The sequence below is a fragment of the Aquarana catesbeiana genome, linkage group LG01 (genome assembly GCF_042186555.1).
Source record: "Aquarana catesbeiana isolate 2022-GZ linkage group LG01, ASM4218655v1, whole genome shotgun sequence".
In the NCBI taxonomy this organism is placed as follows: domain Eukaryota; kingdom Metazoa; phylum Chordata; class Amphibia; order Anura; family Ranidae; genus Aquarana; species Aquarana catesbeiana.
The window spans coordinates 217,868,577-217,886,665 of record NC_133324.1 but is presented as its reverse complement, the minus strand read 5'-3'; the positions used below and the strand labels follow the sequence as shown (position 1 = coordinate 217,886,665).

The 18,089-nt window shown below is 42.4% G+C and overlaps 1 protein-coding gene across 2 annotated transcripts in view; it reads right to left on the bottom strand.

Moving 5' to 3' along the window:
* Positions 1 to 3,656: 3,656 nt before the first annotated feature.
* Positions 3,657 to 18,089, bottom strand: part of SLC27A6 (solute carrier family 27 member 6) — a 71,677-nt gene continuing 57,244 nt past the window's right edge. For both annotated transcript variants that reach the window (XM_073625082.1, XM_073625073.1), the window contains exons 9-11: positions 15,132 to 15,229; positions 13,766 to 13,896; positions 3,657 to 6,269 (exon numbers count right to left, since the gene is read on the bottom strand). In XM_073625082.1, coding sequence (XP_073481183.1) covers positions 6,093 to 6,269; positions 13,766 to 13,896; positions 15,132 to 15,229 — 406 coding nt within the window. In that variant the 3' untranslated portion in view covers positions 3,657 to 6,092. The remainder of the gene's footprint in view (positions 6,270 to 13,765; positions 13,897 to 15,131; positions 15,230 to 18,089) is intronic.

Sequence of the window (18,089 nt, the reverse complement as noted above, 5' to 3'; positions counted from 1 at the left end):
GAGGACTTTGGATTCTGCAGGTTCAAGCCCCATTGATTTCAACTATTCTCACATATGCAGATTTGACAGGCATGTTCACCGGCAATAGTGCGATTTTCCATTTGCATGTCCACCCAGTTGAAGTCTTAATTGGCTTAATTGGGGTCTATTTTCATGTGCCGTGGGATCGCATATTGGCGCTATAGTAAATGACCCCCAGTATGTCAAATGTGTAATTCAGAAAATTACACATCAAATTATTACGCATCAGACAGTCAAGCACAGTTGGCTGCTTGGTAATCTGACCAGCAAAAAATGTCCACTCATGGACAGGTTTCACTTTGTGACACACGCTCGCATCCTCTGACAATACACAGACAAGAACTACCTTCTCAAGATGGTAGTAACAATTATGATTGCAAAATTCCAGCCAGCTTGAAGAGTTTCCTCCAGACCAAGCAGAGACGCATTAAGTTAAGATAAGGTCCCAGGCAAGGTATCAACTTGGCTACCCATTCATTTGATTAACATTGAGAAGGAATGCAATTGGTCCAGAGAAGCCACCCTATTTGCACGGTTTCTAATGACAGTCTCCCCCATTACGTCCTCCCTTGTGAAGCAAGTGCGCAACTTTGACCAGCTATCCTTCTCATTCTTTTGCTGGAGCACGACATTATAGCTGTGATTGGAAATTCTCTGGGAACTAGGCTTTCACCTAGATTACTGTCTGCTTTAGAAAATGCTAGGTCTTTTCTTTAGGTCTCTGTCCTGGAACAAGTATGTGACCAGTGAAGTCAGAATTCCTGATCTGCATATTTGTCCTAGGTCTATGACTCCTGTAAAAAAAGTATTATAGCGCATTAATCAGCATAGCAGCTGGGCAACTAACATTTTTAGATAGAATGGTCTGCATATTTTTATTCCCACTAGTTCAAGGTAAATTCTTATCATATGACTGTCATCTAACATCTGTTATTTTGATAAGTTTATAATATAATCAGAGTACCTTGTTACAACTACAGACAGCCACAGTAAACCAAATACCTAATGCAGTCTCCTTGTCATAATACAGATAAATCTCCGGGCCGTACTTTTAAGACAAACTATTGTAAATGACAGGAGAAAAAGATATTCCTCTAATGCCTATGGGTAGGTTAAATAAAAACTGTTATTACAAAAACAGCTGCCGATGCTGACCTCTGATGCAATAAAGGGGGGAAGAGAGTGAGGACGTTGCACAGTTGCCATTGCAACGCGTTTCTGAGGCATTTTCTCCTTCCTCAGGTCATAACCCTATCTGAGGAAGGAGGCCATACCCCCGAAACGTGTTGTCATGGCAACTGTGTGACGTCCTCACTCTCTTCCTCCCTGTATCCTGCTCGTGTGGGTTTGTGTGTCCTCGAAGAGCCGCGCCGGCTGGACCGGACGCAAGCACATAAGGATCTGCACGTCTAGCGTGGTGGTGGATAGCTTCGGATGTGCTGCCAGAACTTGGGCAGCTAGGTTGAACGTCCATGGCTCCCTCTTCCCGTTGGGATCTTGAGGTGGTTATAGGAGTGAGGCCACAGTGGAATCCTTATGCTGTATCTATCTTCACACAATGTGAGTTTGACCATTGTAGTGTTTTTAACTTTACCATATTAAAGCCACGTTACACTAGGGCAGCTATGCACTCTCTTCTTTAGTGTTTTGTGAAGATGTTAGCTGCCTGGCTGTCATCCTGATCTTCTTGCTTTTATATTTTGACCCAGAATAGGTATTCAGATAAAGACTACCAACCTTACTATAACTTTTCATATCTGCATTTATTCTGGGTCAATGATTCAAAGAATTAGAGGTCAGCATAACGGCCAGTCAACATGGTATTTCAAAAGGGGATCATAAATGGCCACCTACAAATGAGTATGAGCACATGCAGCAATTCAATAATCCACAAAAATAGATTATACTTAATCTGTCAGTGTGTTAACAGCTATGGGGTTTATTTATTAAAGACAAACAAGCTGTTCACTTTGCAAGGGAATTTTCCCTTAGCCTATTAAATGTGGTGACAATTCACTTTGTAAGAATACCCAATCAAGTGCATAGAGAATTTAAAAAAAAACAATTTTTGCTTGCATGGGATTGGATGAGGAAGGTAGTACAGCTTCATCTCATTCACTAGGCTAAGGAAAAATCCCCATTGAATATTTAAATAACATATTTACCTTTAGTAAATTAAACCCTATGCCTCTTAGTTAAACATTGACTTAAATATACATATTACCCCCTTAACTTGCTTCTCGTCCAGGTCCCACTGTAGGCAATAGAGGGCAAAGTTTAGAACTCTTCAAAGCATTGTCTTCCATTGGTTGCATATATCTTTAGTTAATCTGCCATCTTGAGGGTGTGCAGGGTCACTTCTGCCCTGTGCTGTATCTTAATGTCTGGGTCACTGCAGAGAAGCCCTCTTTCTACCAGCTTTCAGACAGAAAAATAAATTTAAGATGCAATATGGACTAGAAGTGACATTTTGGACTTCTGAGTCCCCTAAATCCTTAACTGACAATTGCGCGGTTGTGCGACATGGCTCCCAAACAAAATTGACATCCTGTTTTCCCCACAAATAGAGCTTTCTTTTGGTGGTATTTGATCACCTCTGCGGTTTTTATTTTTTGCGCTATAAACAAAAAAAAAAAAAAGAGACAATCCTGAAAAAAAAACAATTTTTTTTTAGTTTTTGCTATAATAAATATCCCCCGAAAAATATATACATTTTTTTTTCCCTCAGTTTAGGCAGATACGTATTCTTCTACGTATTTTTGATAAAAAAAAAAAATAAATAAATAATAATATAATATCGCAATAAGCAGTTATTGATTGGTTTCCGCAAATGTTATAGCGTCTACAAAATAGGGGATAGTTTTATGGCATTTTTATTAATAATTTTTTTTTTTTACTTGTAATAGTGGCAATCAGCATTTTTTATTGTGACTGCAACATTATGGTGGACAGATCGGACACTTTTGGCGCTATTTTGGGACCATTCACATTTATACAGCGATCAGTGCGATTAAAAATGCATTGATTACTGTGTAAATGTGACTGGCAGTAAAGGCGTTAACCAGGAGGGGGCGCTGTAGGGTTCAAGTGTGTCCTAGGGATGTGTTCTAACTGTGGGGGGGGGGGGGGGATGGGCTATGTGTGACACGACACTGATCACCGCTCCCGAAATGCTTGTTTACATCAGCATTTCCCTGTTCTTCCTCTCCGTGAGACGATCGTGGGTCCAGGGTAACACTCACGGAGCTCGCGGTTGTGCGCGCGCACCCACAAGCTGCATCTTAAAGGGTAACGTATAGGTACGTTAACATGCCTGTACATGCCCTTCTGCCAACGTATATCGTCGTGAGCTGGTCGGCAAGTGGTTAAACATGAATGTAAAAAAATATAGTAAATTGCAGTGTTCTAGCTAGCTCAACAGTGTTTTAGCTAGCTCTTGGCCTCACATGACAGATTTACATTTTCAATATATTAGCCATGATATTAGAAGTCACATTGGAGCGGCATGTGGAAACATGCATTCCTAAGATCTGATATAGTTTACAACATAAAACACTATTCCAGTGTAATTAATACATTTAACGCAGTTAACCTCATTAAAAAAAAAAAAAATAATAAAAACACTTCAAAAAATATTGTTTCATTAAAATAAATCTTTTTATTTTTCTGTACACATTACAAACAACACTGACAGTTTTATCTGTATCCTTGTCAGCTTTCACTTGGCTACTAGTCCAATTAAGCAACACAATTTTCCAGTGACATTAAACCAGTGATTCTCAAAGTGTGTGGCACTTTCCCCCTCGGGGGGCACAAAGGTGCTGCAGAAGAGAAGGTGCATATTAGGTGGTTGCTGCATGTACCTGCCTAGCAGTGCCATCAGTGTTAAAATGACCAAGGAGGCAAGGATTTCTATAAGAACCAATTCAGTGTTCCATAGTGATCTATTGAACATGGTGCTTGCGCAAGGATTTGGCAATAATGATGGGCATCTGGACCCTATAAAGTATAAGTGCGTCACTGAAAGAATCTGGAGATGGGGTAGGTATAGGGACAGGAGCCAATGTTGGTTAGGAACATACTAGGATTTTGAGTTTTCTGAAAGCACAAGGCTGCACCCGGATTCCTTTTGCTGTGGTCTATAAATTCAGTTGCTGGTCATGTTATTTCAGTTTAAAAATGAACTCCAGGCACATTACAAGACTATCATTTCAGTGAGGCTCCCCCCCAAACCACAAGGGTTGCTTGTTTTTGTCAAGGGGAATGTTAAAAAGCATTCTTTATATACCTCATTCCCTGCTTTCTTCTTCTTCCCACCAACACTCCAGGGCCTTTGTGTTCATATTTACAATGCAGGACTGCTGGTCCTGCATTGTACTAAGAGATCTAAAGAGAAATGGCTTCAGGGGACCAGTCATATGAAAGAAGAAGCCTGTGGAATCCAGGGCTGAGGTAAGTAAAACAGTTTTTTAATCATATCCTAGGCGAGGTTTAGCCTTAATAAGAATTGGTCTCATTTTATTTATAAACCCATGCCAACCAGCCGCCGCAGTTGTACTGCAGCAACATGGCTCAGCTGCGCGAATCGCCATCATCTTACGTCGGTAATATAGATGGCCACTAGGGGGCAAGTGCACGCCCCCTGCTTGACCACGGAGCCATTGTGAGTGCCCAGCGGTCGCTTTCACCGCCGGGCTCCTGCGATCGCTCGGGGCACACGGAGAACTGGGATCTGTGTGTGTAAACACACAGTTTCCGGTTCTCTGAGGGGAGAACAGACTGTACAGAGTATGAACAGCGATATGTCATCTCCCCTGTACAGTCCCATCCCCCCCTTCAGTTGGAACACGTACGAGGACACACTTAGCCCCTTCACTGCCCCCTAGTGGTTAACCACTTCACTGCCAGTGACATTTTTACAGTAATCAATGCAATTTTATAGTACCGATCGCTGTAAAAATGCCAATGGTCCCAAAAATGTGTCAAAATTGTCTGACGTGTCTGCCATAATGTCGCAGTCCCGATAAAAAAAAAAAGAAAAAAAGAAAAAAAAAAAATGCAGATCGCCGCCATTACTAGTAAAATAAAAATAAAATAATAAAAATGCTATAAATCTATCCCCTATTTTGTAGACGTAATAACTTTTGCGCAAACCAATGAATATACGCTTTTTGCGATTTTTTTTTACCAAAAATATGTAGAAGAATACATATCGGCCTAAACTGAGGAAAAAAAAAAGTTTTTTTATATATATTTGGGGGATATTTATTATAGCAAAAAGTAAAAAATATTGTGTTTTTTTTTTCAAAATTGGCACTCTTTTTTTGTTTATAGCGCAAAAAATAAAAAAAACGCAGAGGTGATCAAATACCACCAAAAGAAAGCTCTATTTGTGGGGAAAAAAATGACATCAATTTTGTTTGGAAGCCACATCGCACGGCCGCGCAATTGTCAGTTAAAGTGACACAGTGCCGAATCGCAAAAAGTGCTCTGGTCTTTGGCCAGTCAAATGGTCTGGGGCTGAAGTGGTTAAACTTGGTCATATATGACTGATCCAAAAATGTAGGAGAGGTAGGGGAGAGCACAAGTTCAACTGCTTGAGAGAGGGGTATGATGGAAAAAGTTTATGAAGGAAAGCATTAAACCAACCTCGCTAAGGCATCCGCCGTTCCCCCCCCCCCCCCCCCCCCCCCCAAGCACCGTACTGATATGTTTCATGAATAAGACTGATAGGGTGTCCTCCAGGAGACAAATTATGGAGTGTAAGAAATAAAAAAAAATCATTCAACAAATTTACTGAAAAAAACAGGAAGAGAAAAATAAAGTTAGTGTGTCTTTAACAACAGTTTAAAAAAAAAAAAAAATGCTATACTGGCATTATGTAGTCAAAATGTTTTTGTTATAGAGAAAAAATGTAAATCATGCCTCACATTTTAGCAGCTAAACTTAGTTTTAAGCATAACAGGTATCATTTTTGTGTAATAAACCTGTAAAGGCAGTGGTTAAAGCATCACAGTTTCAGTATTTTCGTCCAGAGGAAATAATATGTATACCCGGAAAAAAAACAATGATTAGAGTTTTAGCAGACCATTGGTAATTTTGTCATAAATGTCTTTGGTCATTGGCAAATATGACTGTTTAGAATCGTCCAAGAAATAGAGTGGATCTGATATTGCTGATGGGTCAAATCCTTGTTCCACAAGACGAAATTTCTGTTGTTTAAATGTACCAGTTACTTCCATGTTTTCCTTCAAACAAAAAAAAAATAAATTATTAGGTCACTCTTATTGCTGCTTAGTCATAATGGACTCACCAAACTGCATTCCTTAAAGCAGAAGTTCAGTTAAAAAAACATTTTTTTTCTCTAATGTAATGAAGTACGTCCAATGATGTGCAGGCTGCTGGATTCTGCTGTAGAGATCTTCACTGCAGGGCTGCCTTGTTCTCTTTCTGCTGAGCTTCTGATGCCGTGGAGGGTTAACACCTTTAGGGCTCTGGGCTCAGTTGTACTAAGAGGTTCTGATGGAGGCATGTCGCCCCACTCCACCTCTGCAACTGAGAAAAGTTTGCATTACACTTTCTGTAACAGGATCTGTGAATGGGGGAGAGACTCTAGTGACTTATCAGACCCTGATTCATTCATAGATCCTGTTACAGACAGTGTAAATTGGTGAAAGAACATTTCTCAGTGGAAGAGGTGAGATCATCAGATCATCTGTCAGATCATCTTTAGTACAGCTAAGCCTGGAGACCCAAATCTGTTTATCCCCACAGCACCAGAAGTTCAGCTGCAGATATAAAGAGGATAGGGCAGTCCTGCAGTGAACATTTCTATAGAATCCAGCAGCCTCTACATCCTGGGACAACATACTTCAATTCAGGTAAGTAATGTAGATGTAATGTACCTAATCCCAGCACCCTCCTAGATAAGTGCTGGGATTAGGTAGATTTAGTTCTGGCTTACTGTGTCCAGTGGAGCTATATTTTTGTAAGGTAAATTGAATTGTGCTCATTGTAATCAATGCAGCTGCATATGATTAGTGTCAGCGCCGGTTCACATTAGAAGCGGCACGACTTGCAGGTCGCCTCACCGAGGCGACCTGCACACGACTGCCGCAGCGACTTGCAAGACGACTTCTGTATAGAAGTCTATGCAAGTCGCCCCCAAAGTAGTACAGGAACCTTTCTTCTAAGTCGGAGCGACTTGCGTCGCTCCGATTAGAACGGTTCCATTGTACAGAACGGGAGACGACTTGTCAGGCGGCTAGGTCGCCTGACAAGTCGCCGCCGTGTGAACCGGCTCTTAGGGCTGGGCTCTCAGCCCTTCCTTCTGTGCTCAGCTGTCGGTAATTGCCAGTACTCATCGTTCCACAGTGGCTCACCTGTTGATCATCTCCTGCTCATCAGTCAAGCCCACAGCCAGCCCCTTCTGGCTATTTAACCACTTCAATACCAGGCACTTTCGGCCATTTTACCTAGGACAATTTTCAGCTTTCAGCGCTGTCACATTTTGAATGACAATTGCGCAGTCATGCAACACTGTACCCAAACTAAATTTTTTATCATTTTCTTCCCACAAATAGGGCTTTCTTTTGGTGGGCAGCACTGATAGATTACTGACAGGTGTTACTGCTGGGCACTGATTGCTACTGTGGTGGGCACTGGCACACTTTATTGTTGGGACACTGCTGGGCACTGATTTACAGGTGATTTGCACAACTGAGGGGGCTGTGCTGATAATCAATGTGCTGGTTATCAGCACAGACCCCCCCCCTCTGACAGGGAGAGCCGCCGACCGGCTCTCCCTGTCTGCGCAAACCGAGAAATACCGTTTACCGGCACTTCTTGGTTCACGCGATGATCAGCTGTGATTGGTCACAGCTGATCACGTGGTAAGAAGCCCCTGAGAGAGGCTCCTTATCATGATTGGAGATGTGGTGTGTCAGACTTGCGATCAGCATGTTATCCTGCTGGACGTCATATGACGCCCAGTCAGGATAACAGAACCACCTTCCCAGCTGTCATTCTGCATACGGCGGGTGGGAAGTGGTTAAACTGCCTGGTTCATTTCATCAATTGCCTTTGCCTTGGTCAACATATCTAGAGACTCTCTGATGTGTTCCTGTTGAAGACTTGCCTGGCTGGCATCCCTTGTGGTTCCTGATCCTGTCTGCTTCCTCCAACTACTCTGATCTTCGCCTTCCTGATTTCCTGGCTTGTTCTGACTACCTGATTTGGCTACTGAACCCTGGTTATGTTTTGACTACATTTACCAGTTGTACCATTTTTACTATTTTATTAAAAGATGTGATTTTTATTGCATTTTCTGTCTCTGTCTGTTTCATGGTTCCTGGCTGTAGACGAAGGCCATGAATTCAGAAGATGTAGGCATTCCACTTAGTGGTAATATTTTTTCCAGGTTGAAAGAGCAGGATCACTGCATAGATCAATTTGCCATAGCGTAACAGACACTCCTGATTCGCACTGCTCACCTGAATCCTCCCACTGTGGCTGTTCAGCTACAACCTGTGTTTCAGGCCTTTCCTGCTGCTGCTCCAGTCTCTGTGCAGGCACCTGCCTCAAATATTACCTCTGTAAGAGGTATGTCTGGTTCCATTCCGCTTCCCCAGCGATTTGAGGGTGATCCAGTTCAATGCAGAGGGTTTCTGAACCAGTTTGGGATATACTTTGAGATGCTGCCCCAGGAGTTCCCCATGGACAGAAGCAAAGTAGGCTTCATCATTTCTTTGATTTCTGATAGAGCCTTGGCCTGGCCAAACCCTCTATGGGAGATGCAACTGTCCTGAGTTACCCAGAGTTTGTTTAAAAGGGTATATGGTGTTCCCGCACGCGCCACTTCTGCTGCCAAGAGCAACAGAACAATGAGGCCCTCGTGGCTGCTTTTTTTCATGGTCTCTCAGATAACATTAAAGATGAGATAGCAGACCAAGACATATTTACAGATCTGGAGAAGTTGATCACGTTTGCCATTCTCCTTGACTCCAGATCCAGAGAGATCTTCCTTTAAGGAGCACTTGTGGAAGCCTCCTGTATGTTTGGCTCCGAGCTTTGCAGTCCCACCCTTGCCTCCCTCACCTCCCATGCCTCCTGGTAGCCAGTCTGCCAGTGAAGTAGAACCCATGCAGTTAGGCTTCAAACATCTCTCTGAGGATGATAGGGCCTTTAGGAGGAGGGAGAGATTGTGCCTTTATTGTGGCAAGGCAGGTCACTTCTTGAAGTCTTGTCCTACCCATCCGGGAAACGCTTGCAGCCGAGGTCCTGTAGGGCAGTGGTCATCAACCCTGTCCTCAGGGCCCACTAACAGGCCAGGTTTGCAAAATAACTGAAATACATCACAGGTGATATTATTTGCTGCTCAGTGATTACAGTATTCTAGTCAGACCTTAAATGGCGTTGTTACGTCCCCAGTTGCCTTGAAGGATAAGCCTCTAGTTTCAGTTACACTTTCGTGGTCTGAGTCGTCCATCGATACACAGGCTGTAATCAACTCAGGGGCTGTAGGCCTGTTCATAGACAGTGCCTTTGTGTCTAAGCACTCAATTCCGCTGCAGCTTCGTGCCACTCCACTTGCCATTGACGGGAGACCTCTACAGCCTGCCCATGTCACTCATGAGACTGCTACGTTGGGGCTCTTCATCATGAGATAATCCAATTTTAAGTCATTTCCTCTCCTCATTATCCAGTGGTTATTGGTTATCCTTGGTTACAGAGGCACAACCTCTCTTTTGATTGGCTTTGTGCTGAGGTTCTTTCCTGATCGCCACAATGCAGTAAGACATGTTTTCGGAAAGTGGCTAAAGGTCTTGTGCACCTCTTCCCTCTCCTCCTTGCCAGAGGAGTACCGCAAATTTAGCGATGTCTTTGACAAGGGTCAAGCCGGTAGTTTGCCTCCACACAGGTCGTATGTTTGCACAATTGATCTTCAACCTAGTGCTATGCCTCCCCGTGGCCGGGTTTACCCTTTGTCTGTCTCGGAGGATAAAGCTATGGAGGACCATGCTGCTGACGCACTTTCTCGAGGGTTCATCCGCAAATCTTGCTGATGCTGGCTTCTTCTTTGAAAAAAAGAAGAGTGGTGAACTGCGACCTTGTATGGATTATAGGGGTCTCAATCACATCACGAACACCTACCTGATTCCATTGATTATGGAATTATTTGACCGCCTCAAGGGAGCAACGGTTTTCACGAAGCTCAATCTGAGAGGGGCAAACAATCTTGTGAAAATCAAGGAGGTAGACGAATGGAAAACTGCATTTAACACCAGGACAGGACATTACGAATACCTCGTAATGCAGCTTTGTCTTTGCAATGCTCCTGCAGTTTTTCAGGAGTTCATCAATGATGTCCTCCGAGATACTTTGCAGCAATGTGTGGTGGTTTATCTCAAAGATATTCTCATATTTTCTTATTCCCTAGAAAGCCACCACACAGTTGTCTCCTGTGTGCTACAGAGGCTGAGAGATAATAACTTGTATTATAAGTTGGAGAAGTGTGAGTTCCATCGTGAACAGGTTCAATTTCCGGGTTTTGATATTTCTACTGCCGGTTTTTTGATGGACCCAGAGAAATTATCTGCAGTTCTACAGTGGCCTCAGACCCGATCGCATTCTGGCTACTGTACGCACCAGTCTCACCTCACCTTTGGGTGACAGATTTTGTGCTGCTCAGATCCAGTCTCCTCCCGAGAAACCTGGTGACCACTGCTTTGTCCCTGAGAATCTCCGCACTGCTTTGCTGCAGACTTACCATTCTCCCAAGGCGGCTGGCGACCCAGGGAGGATTCAACTCAGTTGGGCTATTTCTCAACAATTCTGGTGGCCTAGGCTCTGCATTGATGTAACCGCCTTTGTAGCTGCTTGTTCCGTGTGTGCACAGAGTAAGACACCACGCCACCTCCCAGTGGGTCTCCTACAACCCATACCCAATACAGAGAGGCCTTGGACCCACCTGTCTATGGATTTTATTGTGGAGTTACCCAACTCCCAGGGCAGCACAGTTATTCTAATGGTGGTTGACCGATTCTTGAAAATGTCACACTGTATTCCACTAAAGAAGTTGCCCACATCCAAAGAACTGGCATTAATTTTTGCTCAGGAGATCTTTTGGTTACATGGGCTACCCAAGGCTATCATCTCTGACAGAGGTAGCCAGTTTGTCTCCAGGTTTTGGCTAGCCTTTTGTGCACGGTTAGAAATTCAGCTTTCCTTCTCCTCTGCGCATCACCTACAGTCCAATGGGGCCACAGAACGAGCCAACCAAACCTTTGAGCTGTTTCTACGCTGCTATATTTCTGACCACCATAACAACTGGTTAGACCTCCTACCTTGGGCGGAGTTTGCTCACAATAGTGCCATCAATACAGCTTCCTGATTGTATCCATTTATGGCGAATTGTGGTTTCCAACCATGCACGTTGCCTGACTCATTTGTTCCTCAAAGAATTCCTGCATTAGAGGAGCATCTCCGTGATCTTCGTTCCACTTGGGTGCAGGTCCAGGAGTCCTTGCGACAGCGAGAGGTACAGACTCCATGCTGACCACCGACGCCTACCTGCGCCTTCCTACCAGGTTGGGGGGAGGGTCTGGCTGTCATCTCGTAACCTCCGACTCAGTGTTCCCTCACTGACCTGGAAATATGATTTATTGGGCCTTTCTATATTCTACGTAGGATCAACCCAGTGGCTTACGCATTAGACCTTCCTTCTAACATGCGTATTCCAAATGTTTTTCATGTCTCCTTATTAAAACCATTGGTGTGCAACCACTTCACCACCTTGGTACCATGTCCTCAACTGGTGCAGGTCAAGAACCATGAGGAGTATGAGATGCCATCAATCATTGACTCCCGTAGGTTCCATGGGAGCATACAGTACCTGGTTCATTGGAAAGGGTATGGTCCGGAGGAACGTTCTTGGTTCTCATCCTCGGACATACATGCTCCTGTCATCCTCCGTGCTTTCCATAGACGTTTTCCCCTCAAACCTGGTGATCCTCCAAGGGGGAGGGGTCGTTGAGGAGGGGGTACTGTCAGGGCTGGGCTCCCAGCCCTTCCTTCTCTGTGCTCAGGTTGCTCAGCTGTCAGTTAATTGCCAATACTTATCGTTCCACAGTGGGTCACCTGTTGATCATCTCCTGCTCATCAGTCAAGCCAACGGCCAGCCCCTCCTGGCTATTTAAACTGCCTGGTTCATTTCATCAATTGTCTTCTCCTTGGTCAACATATCTAGAGACTCTCTGCTGGGTTCCTGTTGAAGACTTGTCTGGCTGACGGCCTTCTGGTTCCTGATCCTGTCTGCTGCCTCTGACTACGCTGAACTTTTTCTTCAGGAAGTGAGTGAAATTCTCTAGAATTGTCACCAGAGCAATTGGCCTCTTGAAAAGATTTCCCTTCTATTTTCTCTTAAGTAAAAAAGTTTTTCTATTTTCTATTGCAGTTACAATTTTTTGATTTCCCCTTACATAGTCCTGTGACAATGGTCAACAAATATCCTATCTGGGGACACAGACAACAAAAAAACCACAGCAAGGGTTCTTACTCTTCCCTACTCTATGCTAAAGCAAAATAAAATGTTTTGGCTTTAGATACACTTTAATGCATAATTAAATCCTCTTATGAAACATTTTCTAGTAAAATTGTATGTTAAAATAGCATCTATATTTTTTGTTATTCATTTTTAGAATGTACATTTAGTGAAATATAAATAATTGCTCTGTGCATGGGGCTCTTGGACTGGCTTCAAGTTTTGGCACTCCAGCAGAACCTACTGGCACGCTGTGCATCAACACATAAGCTTTCATTAAATAAGCAGCATACATTCTAGGGTATTTGTACTTAGGCAGACCATACATTAACTAATTTTCTTTCCTTCAACCATGAGTTGAAGGGAAGAAAATTGCTAGATTCCCCCATCAACACAGTCAGTGTTGATGGGGGAATCCTTCCCACTGCACTATTGTATTCTAACAACAGGAGGTTTGACAGCCCTCTAAATACAATGATCACTGATTGCAGCTATAACTTCCAGCAGTGATCGCATGAAAAAAATTAGACAGGCTGGTTGTACTGAAATCAATCTATGGATTGCTAAACCGGCAGAATTTCATCCTTCTATGGCCAACTTTAGTGCTCTTGCCAGTATAAGCCCTCTCTGTAACTTTCTATCTTAGGAGGAAAATGCTAACACATTAAAGCGGTAGTAAACTGCTGCTGGTTAGAAAAACACCTCACCTGTGAGGCAATTGTATAATGTGCTAGTATGCAGTGCATACTAGCACATTATGAAATACTTACCTTGAAACAAACCCTTTCCAGCGGCGCGCTGTCATTGCTGACATCTTCCCCCCGGTCTTTCTTCCGGGTTCATGCACTCCGGCTATGTGATTGACTGGAGCCGCAATGACGGTATGCCAGACCTTCAGAGCGCATGCACTGGTGATGTCACCAGCTGCATCCAGGGTGAATATCTCCTAAATGGTGTACGGTTTAAAGTCTGGAGTCCGGTGCAGTTTTGTTCACCGGTTCAGGTGCAAATTTTTATTCGAATTCGCAACTGAACCAGACCTAAAATCACATAGTACTTTTTTCAAAAACAGTAGATCAACCCCATTGTTTAAAAAGTGCAACAGTTCCAGGTCAACAGAGAAACTAAGCCATTTCATACATTTTGAGCATTTTTTTCTTTTTTTTTTTTTCAATAAACAGAAAATACTTGCAAAAATTTTACCTGCAGTCTTAGAAATCGTGGAAAAGCATATGCAGGTAGATAAGCTGTACAGTGCTCAAAGATGCGTTTTAAATTTAAAGACTGATCAGGCTTTAGAATAATGGATGCCATGCCCACTTTGCCTTCATGTCCTAAAACAAAAACGCAACACACATAGGTCAAGTATTTTTACCCCATAAATGTAGGATTTGTATCCCAGATCAGTAAGGCAGAGCTGTATAATTTATTTACACTGATACTCTAATATTCATTTGCATTTACTGCATTCACTGAAATGTAATGCTTATTTCATGTATTAATGGCATAGAGAAATGTGCTAGACTATCTTTACAGTAGACAAAGCAACCAAATGTAGAATAAAAGAAAAAAAAATACTGTACAATACAAATTTGATATAATACATTATAAATCATGTCTTTTGTTTCTTCTGTGCAAACACAACTGTAGACAGTGAGTGAGAATGAGTGAAAGCTGGTTAGCTTGGTATCCCATGGAGGCAAGAGGTTAATGAGCTTTCAGAATTTATATTACACTTTATCAAGCCATGTTCCCTAGGATACTTTTGACAGCTTCAGAGGATTCTTCTTCTTGTTAATTTATAATCAACATTCTATGTCTGATACATATTCTACTAGGCACTTTTTTATTTAAGGCTGAACTCTAAGCGATATAAAAAGACCAAATTAAAGCAGCTCTGTAATCATGAATCCATTAAGACCTTCCTGCTCAGTCCTTAAACTGCTGTCATCCAAACGCACACTGCTGTTTGTTTTCTTTAGAGAGTAGCCACAGTGAGTAGAAAAAGCCTCTCCTCTTCCAACTTGCTGTAGAAAAGGAACCCATCTCTCGGCAGGGAAGCAGTGGGCTCCATGCAGAGGCCCAACATGCCAACTGCCAAGTCAGAGCTTGAGCCAGCAAATCAGCAGTGAGCATAAGCTTTGCTGAATGCAGATTTATAGGTCTGACTCAGGAGGGGCATGTCAGACCTCTGCAGAAGGACCACTGCTTCTATGCGGAAAGCAGCTGCAGATGCTTTATAACAAAGACAAAGTGGAGGACTTTGAAAACATTTTGTTTTGCAGAATCTGGAATATATTTAGAAATATTTAACATTATAGAAATGTTGAGAACTATGTTTCCATAATGATAAAATGGAAAGGCTCTCTCCCTCTCTACATCTATAAGACAAAACAAAAAAAAAAAAACTCCAAATCTGCTTGGAAAGGGAGTGGTGGTTGTTTAAACAGAAATAACCCGGTTTTGGGAGGAAGAAAGAAGATAGAAGAAAGGAGTGAGGAGGGAGGAGGGAGTAGGAAGGAGAAGGAGAAGAAGTTCTCCATCTGATGTCATCAGTGGCAACCATTACCTGAAACACTCACTCCATAGACATTAGCTTCCTGTATGAAGTCCAGCATCCCAATAATATCAGAGACCTCAGTGGTAGCAACATTTTCTCCTTTCCACCTAGAAACAGAAACAGTTTTTTTTCATAAGAGATTATAGGACAATAACTATAGTGTCTTACACAGAAAGGTATACAGCAGTTGCCTCCAAACTGTGGCCCAGGGAACAGATGTGGCCCTTTGCTTACCTCTATCCGGCCCTTGGGGCACTACTCCAAATGACACCTATGATGGAACACCATTCCTCTCAGTGACAGCACCAGTGGGGCATTATTCCTCCCACTGATACCAAGGGGCACCATTTCTCTGATTGAAACCAATGATGGGACACTATTTCTCCTACTGATACCAACAAGGGGCACTATTTCTCCCAATGAAACGAATGATGGGGCATTGCTTGCTCCTGCTGACCGCAGTCTGGACCTGCCAAAATCTGAAGGACAGTAAAATGGCCCTTTGCTTAGAAATTTTGGAGACCCCTGGTATACAGTGTTTCTAGAAATACCTTATTTGGCCATTTTAGATACAAACTGCACATGCAGGAGTAAGTATGTGCATCAGATGGGGCAAGCTTTAAAGTGAACTTGTTGATTTGCATGAGAATAGCACAGCAGGCACCCTGATGTCTTTGCTCTTACATAGAGTTTTATTTTTGTTCTGCTTAAGAATTATTTATAAATGTTCTTTCCATTGCTTGGAAAATATACATACTGATAAACAAATAGCATTCTTTACACCTGACCAAGGTTATAATATGGTGCTAAACAAAAATGACCACCACCCCAATTTATAATGCAGGGACACCTTCAGTTGCCATTCTTTTTGCTTTGCTGGGCTTCTGATGTAACCCTGTGCCTTCATTTTCTGTATTCTGCAAAAAACCTGGTTGATTCTGCTGCTCTCTATCTCCACCTTCTGTCCCCAATTCAGCTAGGGATTTTGCTGCTGTGGTGGCAATTCTGCACATGTTCAGTTTTTTTTTCTATGCTAAAAATTTCCTCCCTATAACATTTGAGCAGCCCATGTGACTATAGAGTCACACATGTCAGCATATACACAATGGTAAATGACAGCCCACTTCCTCCTTTCTCCTTGCCCACTAACCAGCTAAACATAATGGGGGCAGGAAATTACATGTAGATTAATTGAGGCTTTACTTCCTTCTAATTCTAAGACACGGGCCGGATGGGAGTGACACAGCCTGTGACTGGCAGAAATCCACCCGCACCATGTTATTTCCATAAAATTATAAAGATTTAATTTTAAATATATATTTGTATGCCAATTTTGAACATGTGACCAGCTGCAGAGGACTATAAGCTCCTCCTGCCATGGTTTTCCTGCAGACAGGCTGGGAAAGAGCTGGATCATGTGACAGCTGTACATGGATTAGGAAAAAAGTACTTTTTTTTTTTAAATTAAAATAATTACAGTGCCATCATCCACATACAGAAATAGAAGGGACAATGTAAATAAAACAGTGTGTGTTTAGTATGGGCAGCCTCCAGATATACTTGATCTTAATTTATCCATTGCTCTATATGCTCCAACATTATTCATCATCCAATATCCCAATTTCATTTGTGCCTACTCATACCATAGCATAGTATCGATTGAAGCCTGTAGCTCAAAAAAGTACCTGTGTTTCTCTTGAGTTACAAGCTTCAAGCATATTTGGCCCCAGTCGACTTCCAGGGCAGAATAAGGCCTCTTTCACACGGGGCAGATCAGTCATGATCCGCCCCGTGAACATCCGCTTGCTCAGCGGGGATAGCTCCGCCGATCCCCGCTGAGCAGGAAGATGACAGGTGCATCGCTGCACACTGTGCAGCGACGGACCTGTCAGAGCGCCGCTCTCCCCTATGGGGGGATCGGATGATGACGGTCCGTAGTGTCCGTCGTCATCCGATCCGATCCGAAAACGGAGGAAAAAGTAGGTTTTTCCTCCGTTACACTTTTCGGATCGGAGCGGGTCGGATGTCAGCGGACATGTCACCGCTGACATCCGACGCTCCATAGGGATGACTGTATGTCCGTTTTTCATCCGAAAACGGATGGATGAAAAACGGACATACGGATCATCCGTGTGAAAGAGGCCTAACATGTGAAAACATGTTATCGTTATTTTTTTCCCCCCTAGCAACTAGCTTACCATTGGCTAAAAATAATTTTAAAAAATGCTCAAGCAAAAAGGTCTGCAAAGACACTCAAAAAGGACTGTACAAACACTAAAAAAAAAATGTAAAAATGACCAAAGATGCTCAGTTCAAAGGTGAATGTAGACTAAGGCTATCACATTATAAATATACAGACCTTTTATAGGATCATGGAACAGGAACCCTCCAAGGTCTTTGACCTAAAAGTGAAAACTACTTCCATCGACTTGATATCTCTGTTGTATTAGTTAGCGTGTTATTTGTGTTTTGACAAACAATCTTCTTGTGATGACACTGAGTCATAGAGGCGCAAAGTGCCCAGTTGCATAATGTTCTGCTGAATTATCATTTCTTCTCTTTCTCTTTATAACCTACACATTTACATTGTTCCTCTTTAACTCAATAGGCTAAATGTTATGCTGTGTATGGGAATTATTGTTTTCAGTTTCTTTCAATAAAATGTCCATATATAGTTATACCTTAAAGTGTACCTAAATGAAAACACTTGAATTATGTTGTCGCATTTGTGATTTTGTAAAGTCAAAACTTTTTTTTTTTTAGATTTTCTTTTCTTGTGAGCTTACCAGCAAGGTATATCCACAGGAAAACTGTATTTAAAAAATAGAATGTGTTTATGTGTTGCTTTTAAAATACAGTGCTCTATAAAACTAAGTATTCTTCATTTTTGTAAAAATAGGTAAATAACTTAGATTGAACCATAAAAAAGTTGACTTTTGGCACGCAAAAAAAAAAAAAATAAATAAA